General features: G+C 40.7%; 1 protein-coding gene across 1 annotated transcript in view; it reads left to right on the top strand.

The window, feature by feature from the left end:
• Positions 1 to 23856, top strand: part of LOC102832417 (chromosome unknown open reading frame, human C1orf100) — a 121512-nt gene that overhangs the window by 82481 nt on the left and 15175 nt on the right. The window contains exon 4 of the mRNA XM_006871287.1: positions 21522 to 21617. Coding sequence (XP_006871349.1) covers positions 21522 to 21617 — 96 coding nt within the window. The remainder of the gene's footprint in view (positions 1 to 21521; positions 21618 to 23856) is intronic.

The raw sequence follows: 23856 nt of genomic DNA, 5'->3' as shown, positions 1-23856 counted from the left end.
GTTAGGTCCTTACACCAGCTGCTCCTCAGAAACCCTATATAGAGTCACTATGAGTCGGAAATGACTCAACAGCACTTAATACCAACATATCTGATTCAGAAGAAATCAGCACTTTCTTGCTGTTTTGTCAAACCACTGTGATGGAGGCTGGTTGGAGGCTGCCAAGCATGAGCTAAGGGCATGGGGGGTGGGCATACTGAATACAACAGCAGTAAAGATGCTTAAGCCATGATTGCATCCGAGTAAGGGATAGTAACTTGATTTTCTAAAGCTGCTTCTCTAACCTGGCCTCTTTCTTGGCTGACAGCTGCTGTTACTTGAGATGTGACATTTCAAGTTTTTCCATGGCACAGGTAAGTTTATTAATTTCAGTATATTCCTTAACCATGCTTCTTGGCAGACAAAAGTAGAGAGGATTATATATTTTTACACTTTGCCTGGTGTGGCACTGTAGGATAAACACTGTATTACTAACCTGCCAGCTGCTCCTCAGAAACCTTATACAGGGTTGCTATGAGTCAGAACCAACTCCTTATAAGTGTTGTCCATAGTGTTGTTAGAAAAGACAGTCTTCAAGACTTAATATGGATTTCAGATTCATGTCGAGAGGCTAAAAATAGACTTGAGGTTTTGCTTTTATACTTTTCCTACCCATATATACCAAGTGCCTCTGAATTTAGTCTCTCATACATTTTCCTCTTCCTCTTGATTACAGATTCTACTTAAAATCCTTTTCATCACATTTGGTTGGTGTGCTTTCTTCCGCATTGACTAGTTGATGGCTTTTTTTCAAATAGCTGCTTATTTAGAACAAGACTTTATGACCTAGACACTATCCTCTTAATAACAGACTCCCACTTGATCTCTTCACCATGTCTTGCTACAGCACCCAATTTTCAGTAATCCCTTTAAGGAAAAGTTGTGTGGCATAAGATCACATTAGAAGAACTACCTGGTTGCTATTTATCTAGAAGACTCTTAAAGCAAGGGCTTAAGTATATTAACAATAAGTATTTAAAATGCCACCAGTTACTCTTTATATAGTGGCAGATACATTTGTTAATGCTATGTATCAAATCAGTTACTGAATTAAGGAAAGAAAGACTGCTAAAAAGGAATACCCTAGGCTAGGAGAGACATGGCTGAAGGTACTATTATTTAAAAAGGTACTATTATTTAAAAACCAGGTGGGCACAATAATGGTCAAACATAAATTACAAATCCAATGATTTTATCTCATGTGATCTTTTTCTGTGATCTTGGAGTAAGCAGTCTACTTTTTAAGCAATTATCAGTTTCTGGCCATTGGGCTGGGTATCTTTGTAGTAAGAATTTCCATTGAGGACTTCCGGCAAGATGGTGGACTAAGCAGTTACAATAGACAGATCCTCTACAACAAAGATACTGGAGACCAAATGAAATGGATATAGAAGGTAATTCTGGAAACCTGAGCTTCAGAGGAAAAGTTCAAGTAGTGGATTGAATACCCAGTGGGAGGAGAAGCTGAGCAGGGGCAGCAAAAAAAGGAGACTGGTAAGCAGACTGCAGATCAGATACAACCCAGCCATCTTGAACTTTTACTAGCAGTTTTGGAGACACAGGCAGACCTGACAGAGCAGATTCACACAGGTGACATAAAAGGTGGGATTCTTGCTTAATCTCCATTCTCCCCTGGATAACAAAGGTGAAGTCAGTCTCCACCCTCATCAACCCCCAGCACAGCTCCTACTCCAGGAGTTCTGAGCCAGCGTGAGGTGGATGCCTACTGCACTCTGATTGTGCCTAGATTCAGGCAGGCTCCCCTCCACGTCTACAGAATCCACGGAGCTTCCAGGCCAGAAGTAGACTAACAGTAACTTTCACAATTAGCCACACTTCCCCTATTTTCCCTCTGGTTCGGAAGACACTGAAACAAGAAACCTTAAGGATCTCCACAGACTACTTTTGGATTGGGTACTCTGAGCATAGACAACACCTAGGCCTATAGGAATTCCACAGAGAACTGAGATCTCAGTCCTCACATCCCACCTTCATCCACCTTGTGAGTTCCTTAACTGGCAGAAACCCCCAGAATTTTCTCCTCTCTGGTCTAAAAACTACACTGTGGTTGTTTTTTGTTAAATTTTCCTTTCATTTTTTTTGCTATTTTTCTTTGTTTATTCATTCTTCTCCTTCTTCCTCTTTTTCCCTTCCTTTGAATTTTATCCTTTCTAAATCATTTTTAGTTTTTCTTCTTTTCTTCTGTTTCTCATGTCCACTCTCTTATTTCATCTTAATTTTTCTTTACTAGTTTCTAGTCTCATTCTCTTTTCATCTTCCCTTTCTGCAGTTTTTTAGTGTTTTTTGTCTTCCTTTTATTCTCTCTTATTTTTCTCTGTATAGCTGTTTTCCTGTCCCTCTTTTCTCTTATTGTTGTTGTTGTTAGGTGCCATTGAGTCAGTAACAACTCATAGCAACCTTATGCACAGCAGAACGAAACACTGCCTGATCCTGGGGCCAACCTCACTACTATTGCCATGCTTGAGTCCATCGATGCTGCCACTTGGCTAATCCATCTCGTTGGGGATCTGCCTCTTTTTCTCTGACCCTCGACCTTACCAAACATGATATCCTTCTCCAGCGACTGGTCCTTCCTGACAACATTCCTAAAGTATGAGAGACGAAGTTTGGTCGTCTTGGACTCCAAGGAGCACTCTGGCTGCACTTCTTCCAAAACGGATCTATAGGTTCTTTTGGCAGCCCATGGTACTTTCAATATTCTCCTCCAACACCATAACTCAAAAGCATCAATTCTTCTACAGTCTTCCTTATTCACTGTCCAGCTTTTGCATTCGTATGAGGTTATTGAAAATACTATGGCTTGGGTCAGGCGCACCTTAGTCATCAAGCTGACATCTTTGCTCTTCAACACTTTAAAAAGGTCTTGTGCAGAAGATTTGCCTAATGCAATATGTCATTTGATTTCTTGACTGCTGCTTCCATGAGTGTTGATGATTGATCCAAGAAGAATGAAGTCCTTGACAACTTCAATCTTTTCTCCGTTGATAAGAATGTTGTTGATTGGTCCAGTGGTGAGGATTTTTGTTTTCTTTACATTGAGATGTAATCCATACCAAAGCCTGTTCTCTTTGATCTTCATCAGTAAGTATTTTAAGTCCTTTTCACTTTCAGCAAGCAAAGTTGCTTCATATGCATATTGCAGGTTGTTAATGAGTCTTCCTCCGATTCTGATGCCATGGTTTTCTTCATATAACCCAGCTTTTCAGTTTATTTGCTCAGCATACAGGTTGAATAAGTATGGTGAAAGAATACAACCCTGTCACATATCTTTCTTAATTTTAAACCATTCAGTGTTCCCATGTTCAGTTCGAACAACTGCTTCTTGGTCCAGGTACAGATTCCTCATGAGCACACTTAAGTGTTCCAGAATACTCATACTTTGCAATGTTGTCCATAGCTTGTCATGATCCACACAATCGAAAGCCTTTGCATAGTCAATAAAGCACAGGTAAACATCTTTGTGATATTCTCTGCTTTCATCTAAGATCCATCGGACATCATCAGTGATATCCCTCATTCCATGACCTCTTCTGACTCTGGCTTGAACCTCTAAAAGTTCTCTGTCAACATATGCTTGTAGCCGTTATTATAAATTTTTTCTTATAGCTGCCCATTTCTGTTTATTTTTTTCTCTATTATATTCTGTTTGTGTTGCTGTCTGCTTATTCTTTTTTGTTCTCCTGTGTGTTTTCTCTTCTTGCCCATCTGCCAGGAGACAGAAACCATGCCCATAGAGCTTAGCCACCACTGTACCCTATGCCACTCCACTCACTGGAAAAGAGCCAACATCAGCTCTTAGACCACCTGAACAATGATAGGCATCAGCCAACACCAACCAAACCCACCCTATTCTGAGCTGCAAATGAAAAACAATACACACATTATCAATCTCTAATCACACCCATCAGGAGACAGTTGGTTAGAACCTAAGAACACAGAAAACATATAATTATCAATTAAATACAAATACAAAAACACCACAGTGTCTCAATAGACAACAAAAGATTTTATCTCACACAAAGAAACAAGAGAGAGTGGCTCAAACTAATGATCAAGATGCAGAGCCAGAAAACATTTCTGAGGAAGAAAAGGTAATGGAAGTACCTGAAAAATAATTCAAAAGAATTATATTTAGGTACCTTCAATGAATTGACAGAAAGATCAAAGGAAGTAAAAATAACACCAAAAACAAAAGAACAACACTCTAGAAGAATTCAGGACAAAATAAATGCAAATTTTGAAACAATACAAAACCTGCAAATAGAAATTCAGAAGAGTGTTATTAAGGTCTCAGAAACAGAAAATACTTTGAAAGTGCAAGGGTGTAGTTGTGAATCAATGGAAATTTGAATTAGTGACCTTGAAGAAAAATCATTCAACTTTCAGTAAAATGGAGGTCTAAACAATCATACTACATGGACTTTCTACAACAAATAATGAGAAACAAAATAAAACAGACACAGATGAAAATCCTGGGACCCTGAACATCAGAAGAAAGGTTAGAGAAGTGGATTGAGTGCTTATTGGGAGAAGAAGCTGAGGGAGATAAGAAGTAAGCGAGGGAGACTAACTGGTCAATGGCCGACTGGATATGGTGTGACCATCTTGAACCTTTGTGAGCAGCTTTGGCAACAGAAGGTGACCCAGGAAAGCAATCACACAGGTGACTGGAAAAGTGTGATTCCTTCTTTTTACCCATACTTCCCTGGTGACCAGAGGTGTGGCCAACTCCTACCTTCATCTACACCTAGCACAGCCATTGCTCTCTGGGAGTTTGGAGCCATGTGGTTGGAAGAAACTGTGAGGTGGGGGTCGGCTGTGCCACTTTGGTGTGATGTGTTGGTACCTGGATTCAGAGGTACTCAGCTTAGGACCTACAGAACCCACAGAGTCACCAGACTAGCATTTAACCAGTCATCCTGCTCCCAATTGCCCTGTTATCCTAGCAGGCAGTGAGGCCTCCATAAAGGGCCTCCCAGAGCTACTCCTGGATTGTGTGCCCTGAACATAGATAACATATTGACCAATAGGAAGTCCATCTAGGGCCAGGAACTCCACTATCACATCCCTACCACACCCACCCCAGGAAATCCTTGTTTTCTCCTCTCCAGGTCCAACAGCTGCACTATTTCTTTGTTTTTGTTTTGGGTTTTTTGTTTGTTTGTTTGTTTGTTTCCTTTTGTTGTTTCATTGTTTTTCTTTGTTTTATTGTTTCTCCTCTTCCTTCTTCTCTTTCCATACCCTTGAATTTTATCCTTTCTATCTTAGATTTTGTTTTACCTTCTCTTTTCTATCTCTCATTTTTGCTCTTCTGGTTGTTTTTTCCCCTGTTGATCTTTTTTAACTAATCTCCAGTCTCTTTCTCTTTTCATATTCACTCTCTCTGGTTTGTCTAAGGGTTATTTTTATTTCCTATTCCATAGCTCCATTTTCCTGTCCCTCTTTTCAGTCCTTACAGCCTCAGAAACCCTGTGCAAGGTCACTATGAGTCATAACAGACTCCATGGTATTTAACAACAACAATTCTTTTTTCTGTTCCCCATTTTTAATTCTTTTTCCTCCCTTATTATTTTCTCATTTCATTGTTGATTGCTTGTTTGTTTATTCTAATTTTCTTCCTGGTGTGTGTGTGTGTGTGTGTGTGTGTGTGTGTATGTGGTTGAGGGGATAGCAGTTTCTTATCTTTCCCACCCAACAGGAGACAGAAACACTGTCCATACAACCTAGGCACAGTCAGACCCCTGTAGATCTACCCACAGGGCAAGAGCCAATACCATCTCCTATACCACCTGATCAATGATAGACAACAGCCAACACCAGCCAAAGCCACCCTAAACTGAGATGCATAAATGAGGAATGGTGCACACACTTCCATTGTCTGCTACAACTACAGGAGACAGTTGGTGAGAGCTTAAGAACACATCAACATACAATCATCAGTTAAGTATACAAATGTGAAAACAAACCATTTTAACTCACACAAAGAAATGAAGAGCGTGGCACAACCAAATGACCAAGATACGATTTAAAAACAAAAAACAAACAAACAAACAAACAAAAATTTCTGAGAAAGATAAGGTAATAGAATTAACTGGAAAAGAAGTCAAAAGAATGAGATTTAGGTACCTAAATCTGACCAAGATACGATTTAAAAACAACAACAACAAAAAATTCTGAGAAAGAAAAGGTAATAGAATTGACTAGAAAAGAAGTCAAAAGAATGAGATTTAGGTACCTAAATCTATAATTTACATTATGGATTGACAAAAAGATCAATGAAAGCAAGGGGAACACAGAAAGAACTCTGGAAGAATTCAATAAAACACTACAAGAACAAACAGGCAAAATAAATGCAAATTTTGACACAATTCAAAACCTGCGATTACAAATCCATAAGATTAATACTAAGATTTCAGAAATGGACAATTGAAACGAAAAAGGAGTAGATGCAATGCAACAAAAGCCCAAATTAGTGAGTTTGAAGAGAAATCTCTCAATACTAGTATGCTAGAAGAACAATCAGAAAAAAATCCGAAGAAATCCTAAAAGTTAAGTGGGAGGCAATGAAGAGGACTAAATTATAAATAATCACAATCCTGAACAGAAAGAGACAATAAAAAGCAAAGAAAACTGTCTAAGAGATGTTGGAAGAAAACTTTCCTAACATCATGAAAGAAGAGAAGGTAAGTATACAAGAATATAAACAAACACCAAACAAAATGCATCCCAAAAGAAAATTACCAGGCTGTATCATAATCAAACTTTCCAAACCAAAGACAAGGAAAGAATACTGAGGAAAATGAAAAGTTACCTACAAAGGAGAACCAATAAGACTGAGCTCTGATGTCTCCGTAGAAACCAGGCAAATGAGAAGCCAATGGGATGGCATATACAAAACTTTGAAAAAACAAAAGTTGCTAATCAAGAATATATACCCAGAAAACTTGTCCATCAAGTACGATGGAGAAAAGAGGACATTTCCAGATAAACAGATTAAAGGAATTTGTAATAAAAAAATAAAAAAAAAACTTTACCAAAAATATTAAGGATACTCTTTGGACTGAGAACCAAGAACAGCAGAGAGCAATATGAGATTAACATGCATAACAACAACACCCAGAAATGAATACAGATGTAGAAGTATTTAAAGGGAAACAAACTTACAAGACCAAATGTAGTGAACCAGAGATATCAATTTATAATAAAGTCAACTACAAAGCAAAAAGAGGGAAAATGTAGATACAGAACTTCCAAATGATAAGGAAATCAAATAGATTTCAAGTTCAAACTAAGTGTGGGAGGGGATTAAAATGCAGGGTAATCTTAAACAAAATGAATACACCTCACACCAAAATTTTTTTTAAAAAAAGGAAACTCAGAAAGATTTAGCAGACATTAACACAAATGAAGAAATTGAAATGAAAACCCACAAACAAAATTAATTCAGCATAGAAAATTATGTGAAACAAAGAAACCAGCATCATACATACACACAAAAAATACACAGGAAAATGACAACAATAACTTCACGCTTATCATTAATTACATTGAATGTAAATCGATTAAATGCACTAGTCAAGAGACAGAGAATAGCAGAATGGATAAGAAAAAAGGATCTTTCAATATGCTGCTTACAAGACACACATCTTAAATACAAAGACAGACATAGACTAAGAATCAAAAGATGGGGGAAATAAAACTAATGGCAATCAAAAATGAGCAGGAGTGGCAATTTTATTATCTGATAAAATGGCTTTAAGGTAAAAACCAGTATCAGTTACAAAAAAGGACATTATATTATGAGTAATGGAGTTCTGGTAGCGTAGTGGTTACAAATCGGGTTGTGGACCTCAAGGTCAGCAGTTCTAAATGACCAGCTGTTTCGCAGGAGAAAGATTAGGCTTTCTGCTCCCATAAAGATTTACAGTCTTGGAAACCCTGTATAGGGTTGCTATGAGTCAGAACCCACTCCACGGCGCATAACATCATTGTGATTAATGAGTCAATTGAACAAGAGGCTATAACCATAACAAATATCAATGTCCCCAGTGACAGAGCCTCAGAATACATAAGTCAAAGTCTAATAGAACTGAAGAAAGAAATAGACAATTCTACAATAATAGTTGTTGTTAAGTGCTGTAGAGTTGGTTCCAACTCACTGCAATTCTGTTTGAAACTTGTGGTTCAAACCGACATTGCAGTCCAGTGCTTATTCTGCAGCAGCATACCAGGACAATAATAGTTGATTATCAATACACCACTGTTGATAACCTCATATGCATGCGAAAGCTGAACAGTAAATAAGGAAGACGGTAGAAGAATTGATGCTTTTGAGTTACAGTGTTGGAAAAGAATATTGAAAGTGCCATGGGCTGTCAAAATAACCAACAGATCTGTGATGGAAGAAGTGCAGCCAGAGTGCTCCTTGGAGGTCAGGATGGCCAAACTTCGTCTCTCATACTTCGGGCATATTGTCAGGAAGGACCAGTTGCTGGAGAAGGATATCATGTTTGGTGAGGTGGAGGATCAGAGAAAAAGAGGCAGACCCCCAGCGAGATGGATGGGCCAAGTATCAATGGGCTCAAACATGGCAACAATAGTGAGGTTGGCCCAGGATGGAGCAGTGTTTCGTTCTGCTGTGCATAATGTCACTATGAGTCAGTACCGACTCAATGGCACCTAACAATGGGCTTGATATCATCTTTTGAAAACCACTAGAGGGCACTCTTATCCTTTGTTTGTTTGTTGTTGTTTTTCCAGCACTGACTCAGTAGTTATGGATCCTAGATTTTTGGGATTCAGTATGCAAGCATGGAAGGAGGCATTTAACTGGTGGAGGAGGCAGATGCTAATGTAGGTGGTAGGGTTTGACTTTACTGTGGTGATGTTTTTCCTCATAGGCACTCCAGTACATTCTTCCACTGTGCACAGGAAACCAGCTGTGTCCCTCTGTGTTGCTCATCTGTCTGAAGTATTTCCCTCACCATGTTGCCCTTGAAGTTCCTCTCAAACCTGGGACCTGTCTATCTCAGGCTTCAAAGAAATTCAACAGCTCTCACTTATAGTACTGTCTCTCTCCTCACCCCTCCCAATTTATTGCCCTTTGAACTACTCCATTCTAAAAAAATTGGGCGGCAGCTTCCTCAAATAAGCTCCCTCAGATGAGCTCCCTTTTTGTGTTCCCTGCTTTGGGTGTTGTGCAGAGCCATGTCAAAATGCTGCAGTGAGTCCTCATGTTAGTGGGCAAGTTCTCCTGGCTTGTATACTTGCTCCTCTTCTCCCTCACTTCTGGACTCACTCCAATTCTCCAACTTGTCAGCCGTCATCTGGAGTTCTGAGATCTCAGTCTGTGCTTGTTTTTAGTCATTGTTCAGTGGATTCATTGCTGGAGGAGTAATTTGGAGCACCCACTCACTTGACCATCTTGCTCTGCCCCCTACTCTAGATGATGTGTTTGTGCTAAATTTGTCTTGTCTGTAATAACTAGAATTTGTTGTGGTTGTTAAGTGCCATCGAGTCAGTTCCAATTCATAGTGACCTTGTATAGGGTTTCTGAGGAGCAGCTGGTGAGTTTGAACCACTGACCTTGTGGTTCAAATATAATCCCACTCACAAACCCCACTCACTCTAAGCTTGCAGAGAATTGGAATGCATGAACCTCACACTGTGACTTGGCATCAGGCCCTTATAGCTTCTTGGATTTGACTCCTGGCTACTGCTATCAGCCAAAGAGTAAGCCTTAGTTTATTTTAATATTTTGTTGTTTTCACTACATGTTGTCAACAAAGATAAGTCCTTTGCTCCCAGAAATTACTGAAAGAGGCAGTGAGTGAAAGAATATTTATGTTTCTGCATGTCTTTAGCAGTCCTTTTTCAAAGAAAGTAGAGAGGCTGGCTTTTCCTTCCTGAAACCCACTTGAGGAGGCAGTATGGTGGAGAAGATTTGGGATCGATTCTGGTATCTCCTGGTTTCTCCCTCCTCACAAGCTCTGCATGTGTTTGAGGTCTGCTTTGCCCACTCTCTTCCTATTAAACTTCAATCTAATCTCCTGGAGAAAATGGAAATGATCTCCTTTGGCTGCTGTTGCCTGGTTGGAACTTTGCTGGAATCAAGTCAAAGTAACAGGCATGGCTTGATCTGGGCCATGAGGAGACAACAGCTTGGGTGGCGCAGAGTGTGGGCTGGACTCAGTTCCACATTCACTCCCACCCTCCTCTCACTGTGGGGCAGATCTTTGCCTAGTCATCCCTTTCCCTAACCCTGCCCACAAGAGAAGCTCCAGCGTAGCTGCAAGTTCTGTCCATTTTATCTTCATGATAGGTTTCTAATCAGAGTGTTTTTCTCCAGCTCTACTGCCATCACTTGATTAGGCTATCATTGTCTCTCCCTGCCCAACTCTTGTCCTTCCTTCTATAATCTAGTCTCCTGTGTGAGCTGTAGAATTGACGCATTTGAGTTATAGTATTGGAGGCGAATATTGAAAGTATCAAGAGCTGCTAAAAGAACCAACAGATCTATGTTGGAAGAAGTGCAGCCAGGGTGCTCCCTGGAGGCCAGGATGATCAAACTTTGATCTCTCATACTTCGGACATATTGTTAGGAGGGACCAGTCACTGGAGAAGGATATCATGTTTGGTAAGGTAGAGGGTCAGAGAAAAAGAGGAAGACCCCCAGAAAGATGGATTGGCAACGTGGCAGCATCAGTAGGCTAAAGCGTGGCAACAATTGTGAGGTTGGCCCAGGACCAGCAGTGTTTTGTTCTGTTGTGCATCACTATGAGTCGGTACCAACTGGATGGCACCTAACAATAACAGGGTGAGCTGCGTGAAATGTAAATAGCATCTCTCAGTTCATTGCTACTTTGCATTGAACCGGCCCTGGTCTATCTCTCTAACCTCGGTTCCTTCAATGGGTCACTTCTCTCATAGCGCAGGCTTTTGCCCAGACTTGTATTTTACCTTGATCACTCTCTTTCTCCCTGTCCCTGCCACCTCATTTGCCCCCTGTATTTTGCTTAAATAACACCATTTTGGAGTCCCTAGGTGGCTCAAATGGTCAATGCACTCAGCTGCTAATCAAAAGGCAGGAGGGTAGAGTCCATCCTGAGGAGCCTCAGAGGAAAGCCTGGATATGTACTTCCAAAAAAATCAGTTATTGAAAGAGAACCTTGCAGCACACAATTCTATCCTGACACACATGAGGTCACCAAGGGTCTGAGTCGATGTGACAGCAACTGTGGTCTTGACCTTTTTTACCCTACATGTCTCAGCTCCTATCAGCTGTTCAGAGAATGATTCCTTGAGCACCCTGACTATAGTAGGCCCTTTCCTACACTCCCACCTCTGCCAGCCAGCACCTTCTTCATTTACTTTGTAACACTGATCACAGCTTCCATTTATTTACTTGTTTCCTCATTTCTGTCTCTCTCACTGGAATGATAATAGTGAACATTTAAACAGCTCTTTGTTGTTGTTAAGTGCCATTGAATCAGTTCTGACTCATAGCCATCCTGTATAGGATTTCCAAAGAGCAACTGGTGAGTTTGAACCACTAGCCTTATGGTTCAAACCAACCTGTGGGCCAGTGCTTCATCCCATAGTGCGGCAGTTCAAGACTCATAGTAACCCTGTATAGGTTTCTGAGGAGTTATTGTTGTTGAGTGCTGTGGAGTCGGTTCTGACTCATAGTGAGGCTGCACAGGGTTTCTGAGGCTGCAGATCTTTAAAGGAGCAGAAAGCCTCATCTTTCTCCCACAGAACAGCTGTTAGTTTTGAACTGCCGATCTTGAGGTTAGCAGCCCGATTCATAACCACCACGCTACCAGAGCTCCTTTTCTGAGTAGTTGTTGGATTTGAAGAGTCAGCCTTTTGTTAGCAATCCAGTGCTTACTCAACAGCATCACATCAGGATTCCATATACAGCTTTTACTACATGTCAAATAATATTAATTCATTTACTCTTCACAAAAACTGTGAGTAATTAATGAGGAAATTAAATGATTGCCCCAAGATCTCACTACAAGTAATTGGCAGAAGTGGGATTGGAACATGCTGGTCTCTCTCTGTGCTCCTAATCACTAAAACCAAACCTCTTCCTGTCGAGTTAATTTTGACTCCTGGCAACCTCATGTGTTACAGAGTAGAATTGATCCATTGTTATTAAGTGCCTTATAGTTGGTTCTGACTCATTGCAACCCTGAAAGGGTTTCTGAGGAGCAGCTGGTGGGTTTGAATTGCTGACCTGCAGTTAGCAGTCCAGTGCTTATCTTACAGCACCACAACAGAACTTCAAATGGATCCATGGTGGTGGTGGTAGTGGTAGGCTGTGTAGTGGGTTTCCAAGGCTATAAATCTTTATGACAGCAGAAAGCCTCATCTTTCTCCCATGGTAGATTCAAACTGTTGACCTTTTGCTTGCAGCCCAATATGTAACCTACTATGCTACCAAGACTCCTTAATTGACCCATTTGTTGTTGTTGTTAGGTGCCATTGAGTTGGTATCGACTCATAGCAACCCTATGTACAACAGAACGAAACACTGCCTGATCCTGGGCCAACCTCATAATTGTTGCCATGCTTGAGTCCATCTATGTTGCCACTTGGCCAATCCATCTCGCTGGGGGTCTCCCTCTTTTTCACTGACCCTCTGCCTTACCAAATATGATATCCTTCATCAGCGACTGGTCCCTCCTAACAATATGTCCGAAGTATGAGAGACAAAGTATGGCCATCCTGGCCTCCAAGGAGCACTCTGGCTACACTTCTTCCAACACAGATCTATTTGTTATTTTGGCAGCCCATGGTACTTTCAGTATTCTCCTCCAACACCATAACTCAAAGGCATCAATTCTTCTACAGTCTTCCTTATTCAGTGTCCAGTTTTTGCATGCATATGAGGTTATTGAAAATACCATGAATTGGGTCAGATATACCTTAGTCCTCAAGTTGACATCTTTACTCTTCAACACTTTAAAAAGGTCTTGTGCAGCAGATTTGCCTAATGCAATATGTCCTTTGATTTCTTGGCTGCTGCTTCCATGAGTGCTGATGATTATTAATCCAAGAAGAATGAAGTCCTTGACAACTTCAATATTTTCTCGTTGATAAGAATGTTGTTTATTGGTCCAGTGGTGAGGATTTTTGTTTTCTTTACACTGAGATGCAATCTATACCAAACACTGTTGCTGTTTGATCTTCATCAGTAAATATTTTAAATCCTCTTGACTTTCAGCAACCAAGGTTGTATCAGCTGCATATTGCAGGTTGTTAATGAGTCTTCCTCCAATCCTGATGCTATGTTTTTCTTCAATTGACCCATGGAGGTTGTTATTATTATGGTCTGTAATTTTACAGAAGCAGATTACCAGGCCTTTCTTTCATAACATTGCCAAAAGAAGACTATAAATTCCCTAAAGCTGGGCTTGTTTTTCTTTCTCTGTAAGTCAACATTATAACCTCTGCCTAGCAGGTTCCCAGGAGAGACCATGTATACATATTAGTTGAGTAGATGAAAGCGAATAAATGAGAAGATTGTTGTTGTTAAGTACCGTGGAGTCAGCTCTGACTCATAGAGACCCACACAGGGGTTCCAAGGCTATAAGTCTTTACGGGAGCAGAAAGCCTCATCTTTCTCCTGCAGAACAGCTGGTAGTTTAGAACTGCTGATCTTGAGGTTAGCAGCCCGATTCGTAACCGCTACACTACAGAGCTCTCTATGAGAAGATTGTTGTTGTTGTTAAGTGCCGTCGAGTCAGTTCCGACCCATAGCGACCCTGTACAGGGTTTCCGAGGGTGTAAATCTTTACGGGAGTAGAAAGCCTCATCTTTCTCCCGCGGAGTGGCTGGTAGTTTCGAACTGCTGACCTTAAGGTTCACAGCCCGATTCGTAACCACTACACTACCAGATTAGCTGTCATTTATTTGTGGTTTGGACTGGTGAGTGACATTACCTGGTCTTGTACCTCTGCTGTTCTGATGAGCTTTTATCCAATTAATCCGTAAATGCCTAACACTTGGGGCAATACCAAGGAAAACTGAATTACAAACCAGTAAGGGTACCTAATAAAATTAAGTATCAAATTATTCACAAATAGTAATGACTACATAAAGTTCTCATAAAAAGAAAAATGCTAGATGCAAGTGTTAACTGGTACCATCCTCAAGCTACACACCGAAGGTCTGCCGCTCAGGAGCAGGGCTGGGTGTGGCTGGTGTGTGGAGCCCAGGGTGCTCCAGAAAACATCACCTCAAGTGGGTTAGAATCAGTGTGGTGTGGAAAGAAAAAAGACACAGAATTGCTGTCAACCATAACAATCTGCAATAGACTGCTTACTTAAATGTTGGCAGTTTAAATACACCTAGCATTTAGGAGTCCTGGTGTGGTGCTATGGGTTAATGCGCCAGACTGCAAAGCTGTCTGAACTACAAGGTTGGTAGTTCAAGTTGCCCAGCCACTCCTCAGAAACCCTATACAGGGTCGCTATGGGTTGGAACCAATTTGATGGCATTTAACAACAAGCATTAAGGTTTTTGATGTTGTTAAGTGCAGTTGAGTCAGTTCTGACTCATAGCGACCTATATAGGGTTTCTGAGGAGTGGCTGTGGGTTTGAATTGCCAACCTTTTGGTTAGCAGCCCAGTGCTTATCCTACAGTGCCTCACCAGGACTCCAATTGAGATTACAGGCTGAAAAACCTTATGAAGTAGTTCTTCAATGGAACACATGGGTCACCATGGGATAGAATTAGCGCATTAGCAACAGGTTTCAAAAACATCAATGGAAAGATCCAGAGGCAGAGGAGGGTTCTCCTCATCTACCCACAATTGAGTCAATTCTGATTCATTAACCCTGAAGGACTGAGCAGACTTTTCCCACAGGATTTCCAAGGCTGTGAATCTTTATGGAAACGGATTGCCACATCTTTTTCCTGAAGAGTCACTGGTAGGTTCAAACCACGACCTTTCCGTTAGCAGCTGAGCACTTAACCAGTGCACCACCAGGGCTCCTGCTTCTAGAAGGTAACAACAACTCACAGAAATAAACAGGGTCTTTTAGTCAGCCAGTGCATTCCCAGGTGACACTCATTCAGTCATCAAACTAGGACTGTCATCCTCTCCATTACACTCAGGAATAAATCCAGACGTCCCCCTTCTGTGAGGCGATACTGTAGTCCCAATATAGTGTGGTAGTCCTGCGTTTGAATTCCTTCTGTACTCATTAGCTCATGACCTTTGCTAAATTACCTGTCCCCCCTGAACTTCAGTTTCCTAATTGATACAGATCTAGTTAGCCACCTGAATATGGTTTTCTCTGCTAGATTATGAACTCTTGTTGGAAGACAGTGTTTGTCATCACTGGCTCTCTAGTGCCTAACACAGTGTAGAGACATCCAAACCTACATTGTTGTTGTTAAGTGCCGTTGAGTCGGTTCCGACCCATAGCAACCCTGTTTAGGGTTTCCAAGGAGCAACTGGTGAGCTTGAACCGCCGATCCTGCAGTTCAAATGGCTTTGCAGTCTGACACATTAACCCACAGTGCCATACCAGGAACCTACATTAGGTATTTGTTTTATTGGATTGAAAGCAGTTTCCAACTAGCATTGCAGTAGCTCTATTTCCTCTATTGTTACTTTGGTACATGTTGTCTACTTCTTGTCTGCCTGTACATGGGAGAATCACAGAAATCATACAAAAGTTGTACTGAAGTCTGAGGGAAAAATCATCCTACATGCACATAGATGGCCCTGAGTAACCTGGATATGACTCACAGCTCTGGTATTTACTTGCTGGGTGACTTCAGAAAGTCCACTTAACCTCTCTGAGTCTCAGCCTATTATTTTATATAAAACCAAAACCAATTGTCACCAAGTCAATTCTGACTCAAGGTGACCCATGTGTGTAGAGTAGAACTGTGCACCATTGGGACTTTTCAGAAACAAGTTGCCAGGCCTTTCTTCCAAGGTACCTGTAAGTTAGTTCATACTGCCAGTCTTTTGGTTAGAAGTCAAGCATTTAACCAACTGTTTAAGTCACATAGGGACTCTCATTTTATATAACAGGGTGATAATATTTACTTGGTAATTAAATAAGGTCATCTCCATAAAGACTCTTTATGAAGCATAATACATGGCAGAAATGAAACCGAGTGGAGTGTAGTAACAGGAATACAAGACTCAGGCTCTAAATAGACAAACATTCCTGACATCACCTGTGCATACTGAGGCTAAACTCAGCCCCTGCTCTGGTTATGTTCACCCTCTCAGGGGACATGTTTGCTCTTGTGTGGACCGAACTGTTGTTATTGTTAGGTACTGTTGACTAGGTTCCAACTCATAGCGACTCTACATACAAACAAAACATCATGCTCACAATCGTGTTTGTGTTCATTGTTGTAAGACACTGTGTCAATCCATGTCGTTGACATCACCTTGAAGAGCCACGTTGTTAGGCTTGGTAAATCACGTACAATGGAATCAGATCTAGTAGGGCTCCCTGCCACCATCCAGGCAAAGGAGAAATATTATTCAAGAATTTTGAAAGCTAAGTCAATAGAATGTGTCTGAGCAGAGCCTGCGTACAAGGCTTTTGAGCCAAGTGGAAGGGTTGGCTCATGCTTCACAGGCATGAGTTGATTATGCCCCCGCAGAGAATGCTGGGTGTGTGCAAACTCTGGGGAGACTGGCTTACTTGCCAAGCTACTTGTTTCCACTTATGCAATAAAATTATCTTCCACAAGTCTGAAATTTTTACCCCTTACTCGAGAACTTCTCATGTTTGAGATGAAGACCACATGGGGGAGTTTGGAAAAAGCAAAGTCTTTTCTTATTGTTCAAACCTCTCAACTTCTCCATCCATCCTGCTCCACCTCCCTCCAACACACACCTTATGCTTTGTTGCCCTCTCTCCACTCCTGGGCCAGAATCTGCAAAGAGACACTCCCAAAGGAGTGGGGCGGGAGAATGATCCTTGGTGCTAGTGAGGGCCTCTTCACTCTTCCTAACGTCTTTACAGACAGCTAGTAAAGAGTCGTGCATATCTTTTTCATCCCTATACTCAGCAGGTACTTGTTGTTGTATGCATGTGATGAAGACTTCATAATCAAACACAGTCAACTGGAAACAGCATAGAAACTGTGAGGAATCATAGTGCCCTGTTAGAACTGTAACACGTGTAACATGGCCTTAGGGTATTCTTTCCAAGGTAATGTTTCAGAAATGGGATGAATGCCTAAGAAAGCTGCCTCCTGTGCCCATACATTAACAATTGTCATTTGATCCCCAGTAGTGTACCAAATTCCTCTTCCTTTTTAGGAACTTCATCCCCCACTGTTATTGACTATTCAGGGCTTAGTCATGTTATCCCAGCCTCTGGGCTGGCCTGGACAGCATGTGGTTTTGCTAAAAGAGTTCCAGGAGCTCCTGTTTGCATAGACAGGCCCTGCTCAGCATTTAGACAGCCAGACTCACCCTGGTCCCCAAATATATCACTCTGATCCTGACTCTGTCCACATTTTGAATTCTATAATCCCCTCACTTGGAATCTCTTCCTCAACCTCTTTACCTGTCCAAACCAGACAGCCCTACCTCTTCTATGCCTCATGGACCTTTTATTCCGATCTCTATTTCAGCACAAAACAGCATTTGAAGACAGTGTTCCTTATTCAGCTTTGTATCTGCAGAGCCTAGAGAATTTCAGAGTTGTTGTTGTTGTTGTGAAGTGCCGTTGAGTCGGTTCCGACCCATAGCGACTCTATATAGGGTTTCGGAGGAGCAGCTGGTGAACTTGAACTGCTGACCTTGCATTTCAAATGGCTTTGCAGTCTGGTGCATTAACCCACAGTGCCACACCAGAGTATATCATGTGAAGTCAGTATATGTTGGTTGAATTGAAGGCAGAGTTTCCATTCACTATCTGACAAGTATTTAGTGAGCCACAAACTATCCTAAAGCTAGTTAATACCAACTCACTGTTTCCCCATGAGTGTCAGAGTAGAACTGTGCTCTACGAGTTTCCAATGACTGATTTTTTGGAGATAGATTATCAGGCCTCTTCCCCAAGGTTCCTTTATACAAAGCTGTGTGATACTTTCTCTAGAATCTCCTTTTCTAAGAATTCTTATGGCTACTACTGAGTGCTCAGATTCTGCAATGACTATTATTGTTGTTGTTAGGTGCCATCGTGTCTGTACTGACCATAGCGACCTTATGCACAGCAGAACAAAACACTGCCCGATCCTGGGCCAACCTCACTACTATTGCCACACTTGAGTCCATCGATGCTGCCACTTGGTCAATCCATCTCTCTGCGGGTCTTCCTCTTTTTCTCTGACCCTCCACCCTACCAAACATGATATCCTTCTCCAGCAACTGGTCCCTCCTGACAATCTGTCTGAAGTATGAGAGACGAAGTTTGGCCATCCTGGCCTCCAAGGAGCACTCTGGCTGCATTTCTTCCAAACAGATCTGTTGGTTCTTTTGGCAGCCCATGGCACTCTCAACAGTCTCTGAAGGTCCAAAATACTCCATGTATCCAGACATCACACCTGGGAGGGAAGACATCATTTAAGTCAAATTCATAATCTTATTGAGTCTCTGGCTATGTAGGATAAGCACAAGACTGGGAATCACAAGGTCAGTGGTTTGAATCTACCAGTTACTCACTGGGAAAAGGATGAGCCTTTCTGCTCTGAAAAAAATTGACAGCCTAGGAAACCCTGTAATCCAATTCTCAAATCCTATATTGTGTTGCTGTAGGATAAGCACTAGACTGCCACCACAAGGTCAACAGTTCAAACCCACCAGCTGTTCCTGGAAACCCATGCAGGGTCACTATGTATCAGAACTAACTCAATGACACAAAAGCAACAGCTGGGTGATGCTCAGTGTTTGAGTTCAACTACTAACAAAAGGATGGAGATTTGAACCTTCCCACTGGTACCACAGAAGAAAAGCCTGGCAATCTGCTTCAGTAATGATTACAATCAAGAAAACCCTATGGAACAGTTCTGTGCTGCAACACAAGTTGCATGAGTCAGAATCTACTCAACAGCAATGGTGTAAGTTTTGATTAAATAAGAGCTGAAAATGAATACGTCCTACAAGAGCCAGAAGTATAAGGTGCTTGTAAGCCCAGAAAGGGGGCTTCTAGCTTGGTTTTGAAGGGCTGACATGTGAGGGAAATTTGAAGCATAACAAATCATCGAGGTGAAGAGTGAGAGAAGAGTTTTCAGGGCATGAGCTAGATGTGGGCTTGTGCAGCTGGGATATAGCAGCATCAGGAGAGAGGAGGCTGCACAGCAATGGTACTCAGACCTTTGCATTTTGAAATACACCTAATAATAAGTTACTTTAGATTATAGTTACAGCATAGCGTTGATAATTAAAGTGCTGTGTGCAGTTGAGTTGTATTATTTACAGGTGTTATTTCAGAACAATAGCTGGGGCACTATATAATATCTGTTATAAGAAAGGGGCACTATGTCTCAAAGGTTGAGATCCACTTTTAGTGGTGATCAGGAATCTTTGTAAAATTTTAAGATTGGCAACATGATTCCATTTTTGTTAGAAAGACTTTTTTCTGGTGGAACTGTAGGAATAGAATCTGAAGACACTGTGATTGGAAGCAGAAAGTCTGGTCTGCTGGCAATTGTACTAATTTATGTGGGAAATATTGGTGCCCTGAACTCTGCAATGAGAATATGAACAGAGTGGAGGGTACTGACTGAAGACATTTTAAAAGATAATACTGAGAGGAAAAGTTCCAAGACAGGGTTGTGGCTTCTGGCTTGGGAAAAAGGTTGCCCTCTGTGGGAGAAGAAACATAGGAAGATGACCATTTGGGGATGAGGCCTTTGGAGGCTGTGATGTCTGGATGTTGTTGTTATTGTCAAGTGCCATCGAGTCAGTTCCAACTCACAGCTGGTGGGTTTGAACCATTGACCATTCAGTTAACAGTCCAGTGCTTATCCTACAGTACCTCACACCAGGACTCCAAACAGGGAGTCAAAAATGTTCTGAAGCTGAGAAATTTCCCAAATTCTTACACCTCACCTTGCTGACATTGCCATGGAAACAGGGCCAGAGCAGTGTTTATAAAGCACAATTTACTCTAAATCACAGCTCTGTTCTGCCCTTGGGGTTTCTGTTTCTTGAAACCAACTGTACATAGATAATTCTTCAGAAGAGTCCAGTGCCCAAGGCAAAATGGTCTCTGCTGATTTATCTAGACCTCTGTTTATCTTAAGTATGACTTTCAGGAGATCAAGTTCTTCAAGACTCAAGGGGCAAAAGGAATGGCCTGGGAGGGTTAAACCTCCAGAAATCTATAATCGAGGAGAACTAAAACTGTTTCCTACCATCACCTAAATGACATTTTGTACATAACCAAATGCCATTATCATGCCTAACAAAGTTAATATTAATTAAAAAATATTATCTACTGGAGGACATAATGCTGGGTGAAATTGGTCAATCACTAAAGGACAAATATTGTATAAGACCAATGTTATAAAAAGTTTTAAAAACTGTTTCCTTGATAAAAGAACAATCTATGATAGTTAAGGGGTGTGGAGGGGAATTTCTTCATGGTCTAGAGGATAGACACATATTAACATGAGTGAAAATGAATAGAGGTAAATACTGTTAACTGTTGGTACATAGAGGGGATTATATTACAATCATGTAATGAAGCAAATCATATGATTTTTTGGATGTAAAAATGATGGTCTACCTTTAGACCTTCACTCAAGTCACAAAAAGTTGAAAAAAAGGATCTAAAATTCTGTCTATATTAAAATTCCCCAATTGTCATAAATGTATTTTCATGGTTCATTATAATTAGGATCAACTCAAAGTCTTCACACTGCAATAAATACTTATGCTAAGTATCGTCTACTCCAAAGTGGTCTTCCCACCCTAACCCTGGCCTTTCTCTTCATTAAGATTAATTAAGATGAAATTAATCTTATCTTTGACTCTGAAGAAACAGGGTTAAATGTGCCATAGTTTCTGAATGTCTGGTATTTTTGTGTGGTGTCATTTAAATTGTTACTCTATCCACTATTCCCTAATGGAAGATAGATTTTTAAAAACCCTTCACTAGATTCAGGTATAACTCTTTTGACAAGAACACTACCTAGGTGGGGCTACGTATTTCATATCACATATGTTTGATGATCTCACTTTTTAACCTAAAATGAACTGGTTTCTTTAATGGCTACAAATTAGGCTTATCATTGCCAAGTTTCCCATCAAATACCCTAATGGTTTAAGGATTGTGGAGTACTAAATTCTAATTCATCATTCCATCTGAATTTATTAGCTGGTATTCTTTTAATTTGAAAAGTCAGCCGTTGGAAACCCTATGGAGCACAGTCAGAATTTAATAGTGGTAGTAGTGTATTCTTCCGTAAAGAAGTTATTATAATAATTACTTCTTTCTCTTCTTCTTACTTTCTCCACTAGTACATACATTGTTCATCAAGGAAAGGACCTTCCAGGCTATTACCCCGGGCAGTTGGCAAGACTCCATTTTGATTATAGTGCAAAGAGATCTCCAAGGTGAGACACACTCTCAAATTTTAATTTCCAAGGATTTGACCAAGCTAAAATGGGAACCATTTCGAGCAGGCAAATGCATAGTGACAAAATTTATTAGTAATTATCAGGGGCTGAAGGTGGGGGCCTGGTATGGCACTGTAGGATAAGCACTGGACCATTAACTACAAGGTTGGAGTTTAAAACCCATCAGACACTTCTCAAAAACCCTACACAGGTCACTGTGAGTCAGAACCGACTCCATGGCACTTCTTAACAACCAGGGATAGGTGGGGAGTAGGGGATTCTGGGAGGTTTTGCCTTAACTGAATTTCTGTTGAGGATAATGAAAAAAATTGGAAATGGATAATTGAGATGGTTGCCCTAAATGGTGAAGATAATGATGTCATTGAATTGTAAAAATGGCATCTGATCTCCTCTAACTTCACAAGGGGGAAGAAGAAGACTCACCATCAGATTCAGGCCAAGGCTGGTTCCTATGAAACAGTAAGCCATGCCTCCCCCTCCAACTTTTTACCAGTTCTGACAGCAACTGCCCCACCACCACCTCCCATGGCACTCTATTTCTCTGCTGACTTTTATAATTCCTTGCAGTAGTCATACAGAACTCATAGATCATACACATGCTTATGGGGTTTATTAAGGAAGTTGTTGTTATTAGGTGCCATTGAGTCAGTTCCGACTCGTAGCCACCGTATGCATGACAGAACGAAACACTGCCTGGTCCTGCGCCATTCCACAATTACTATGTTTGAGCCCATTGTTGCTGCCACTGTGTCAGTCCATCTGATTGGTGGTCTTCCTCTTTTTTTGCTAACACTCCACTTTCCCAAGCATGATGCCCTTTTCCAAGGACTGGTTCCTCCTGATAACAAGTCCAAAGAACAAGACTTCATCTTACTATCTATGCTGCTAAGTAGCATTCTGGTTGTACTTCTACTAAGACAGACATGTTTGCTCTTTTGACAGTCCATGGTACTTTTGGTATGTTCCTCAACACCATAATTCATCAACTGCATCAGTCTTCTATGGTATTCCTTATTCATTGTCCAATTTTTACATACATATGAGTCCATTGAAAAGTCCATGCCTTTAGTCCTCAAATTTCCTAATTGCTGCTTCCATGAGTTTTGATGGTGGATCTAAGCAAAATGAAGTCTTTGACACTTCAATCTTTTCTCTATTTATCATTATGCTATTTATCATGTTGTGAGGATTTTTATTTTCTTTACATTGAGGGGCAATCCAAATTGAAGGCTGTAATCTTTTATCTTCATCAATAAGTATTAAAAGTCCTCTTCACTTCCAGCAAGCAAGGTTGTGTCATCTGTATATCACAGTTGGTTAATGAATCTTCCTCCAATACTGATGCCACATTCTTCTTCATGTAATTCAGCTTCTTAGAATATTTGCTCAGCATACAGATTAAACAAGTATGGTGAAAGAATACAAACCTGGCACTCATCTTTCCTAATTTTAAACCATTCAGTATCCCCTTGTTCTACTGGAACAACTGTCTCTTGGTCTATGTACAAGTTCCTCCTGAGCATAATTGTCTTCTGGAATACCCATTCTTGGCAATGTTCTCCATAGTTTCTTATGATCCACACAATTGAATGCCTTTGCAGTCAACAAAACACGAGTAAACATCTACCCGGTATTCTCTGCTTTCAGTCAAGATCCATTTGACGTCAGCAATGATATCCTTTATTACACATCTTTTTCTGAATCCAGTGGATTTCTAACAGCTCTCTGTCATTATGTACTGCTGCAAATGTTTTTTAATTATCTTCCAAAATTTTACTTGTATGTGATATTAATGATATCATTTAATGATTTCCATATTCTGTTGGCTCACCTTTCTTTGGAATGGGCATAAGTATGGATCTTTTGCAATTGGTTCTCCAGGTAGCTGTCTTCCAAATTTATTGGCATAGTGAGCCCCTCCCAGCATTGCTCACTAACAGTTTGTTGAAATATTTCAATTTGTATTTCATCAATTCCTGTAGCCTTGTTTTTTGTAAATGCCTTCAGCAGCTTGAACTTCTTCCTTCAGTACCACTGGTTCTTGATCAAATGCCACTTGTTGAAATGGTTGAACATCAACCAATTTGTTGAATATTTAACCAACTCTGTGTATTCCTTCTATTTTTCTTTTTTGATGCTTCATGCATCATTCAATATTTTGCCCATATTGTTGCTGTTGTTAAGTGCCATTGAGTCCATTCCAACTCACAGTGAA

Source organism: Chrysochloris asiatica, unplaced genomic scaffold, assembly GCF_000296735.1.
Source record: "Chrysochloris asiatica unplaced genomic scaffold, ChrAsi1.0 scaffold00165, whole genome shotgun sequence".
In the NCBI taxonomy this organism is placed as follows: domain Eukaryota; kingdom Metazoa; phylum Chordata; class Mammalia; order Afrosoricida; family Chrysochloridae; genus Chrysochloris; species Chrysochloris asiatica.
This window is presented reverse-complemented; position numbering and strand designations above follow the sequence as displayed.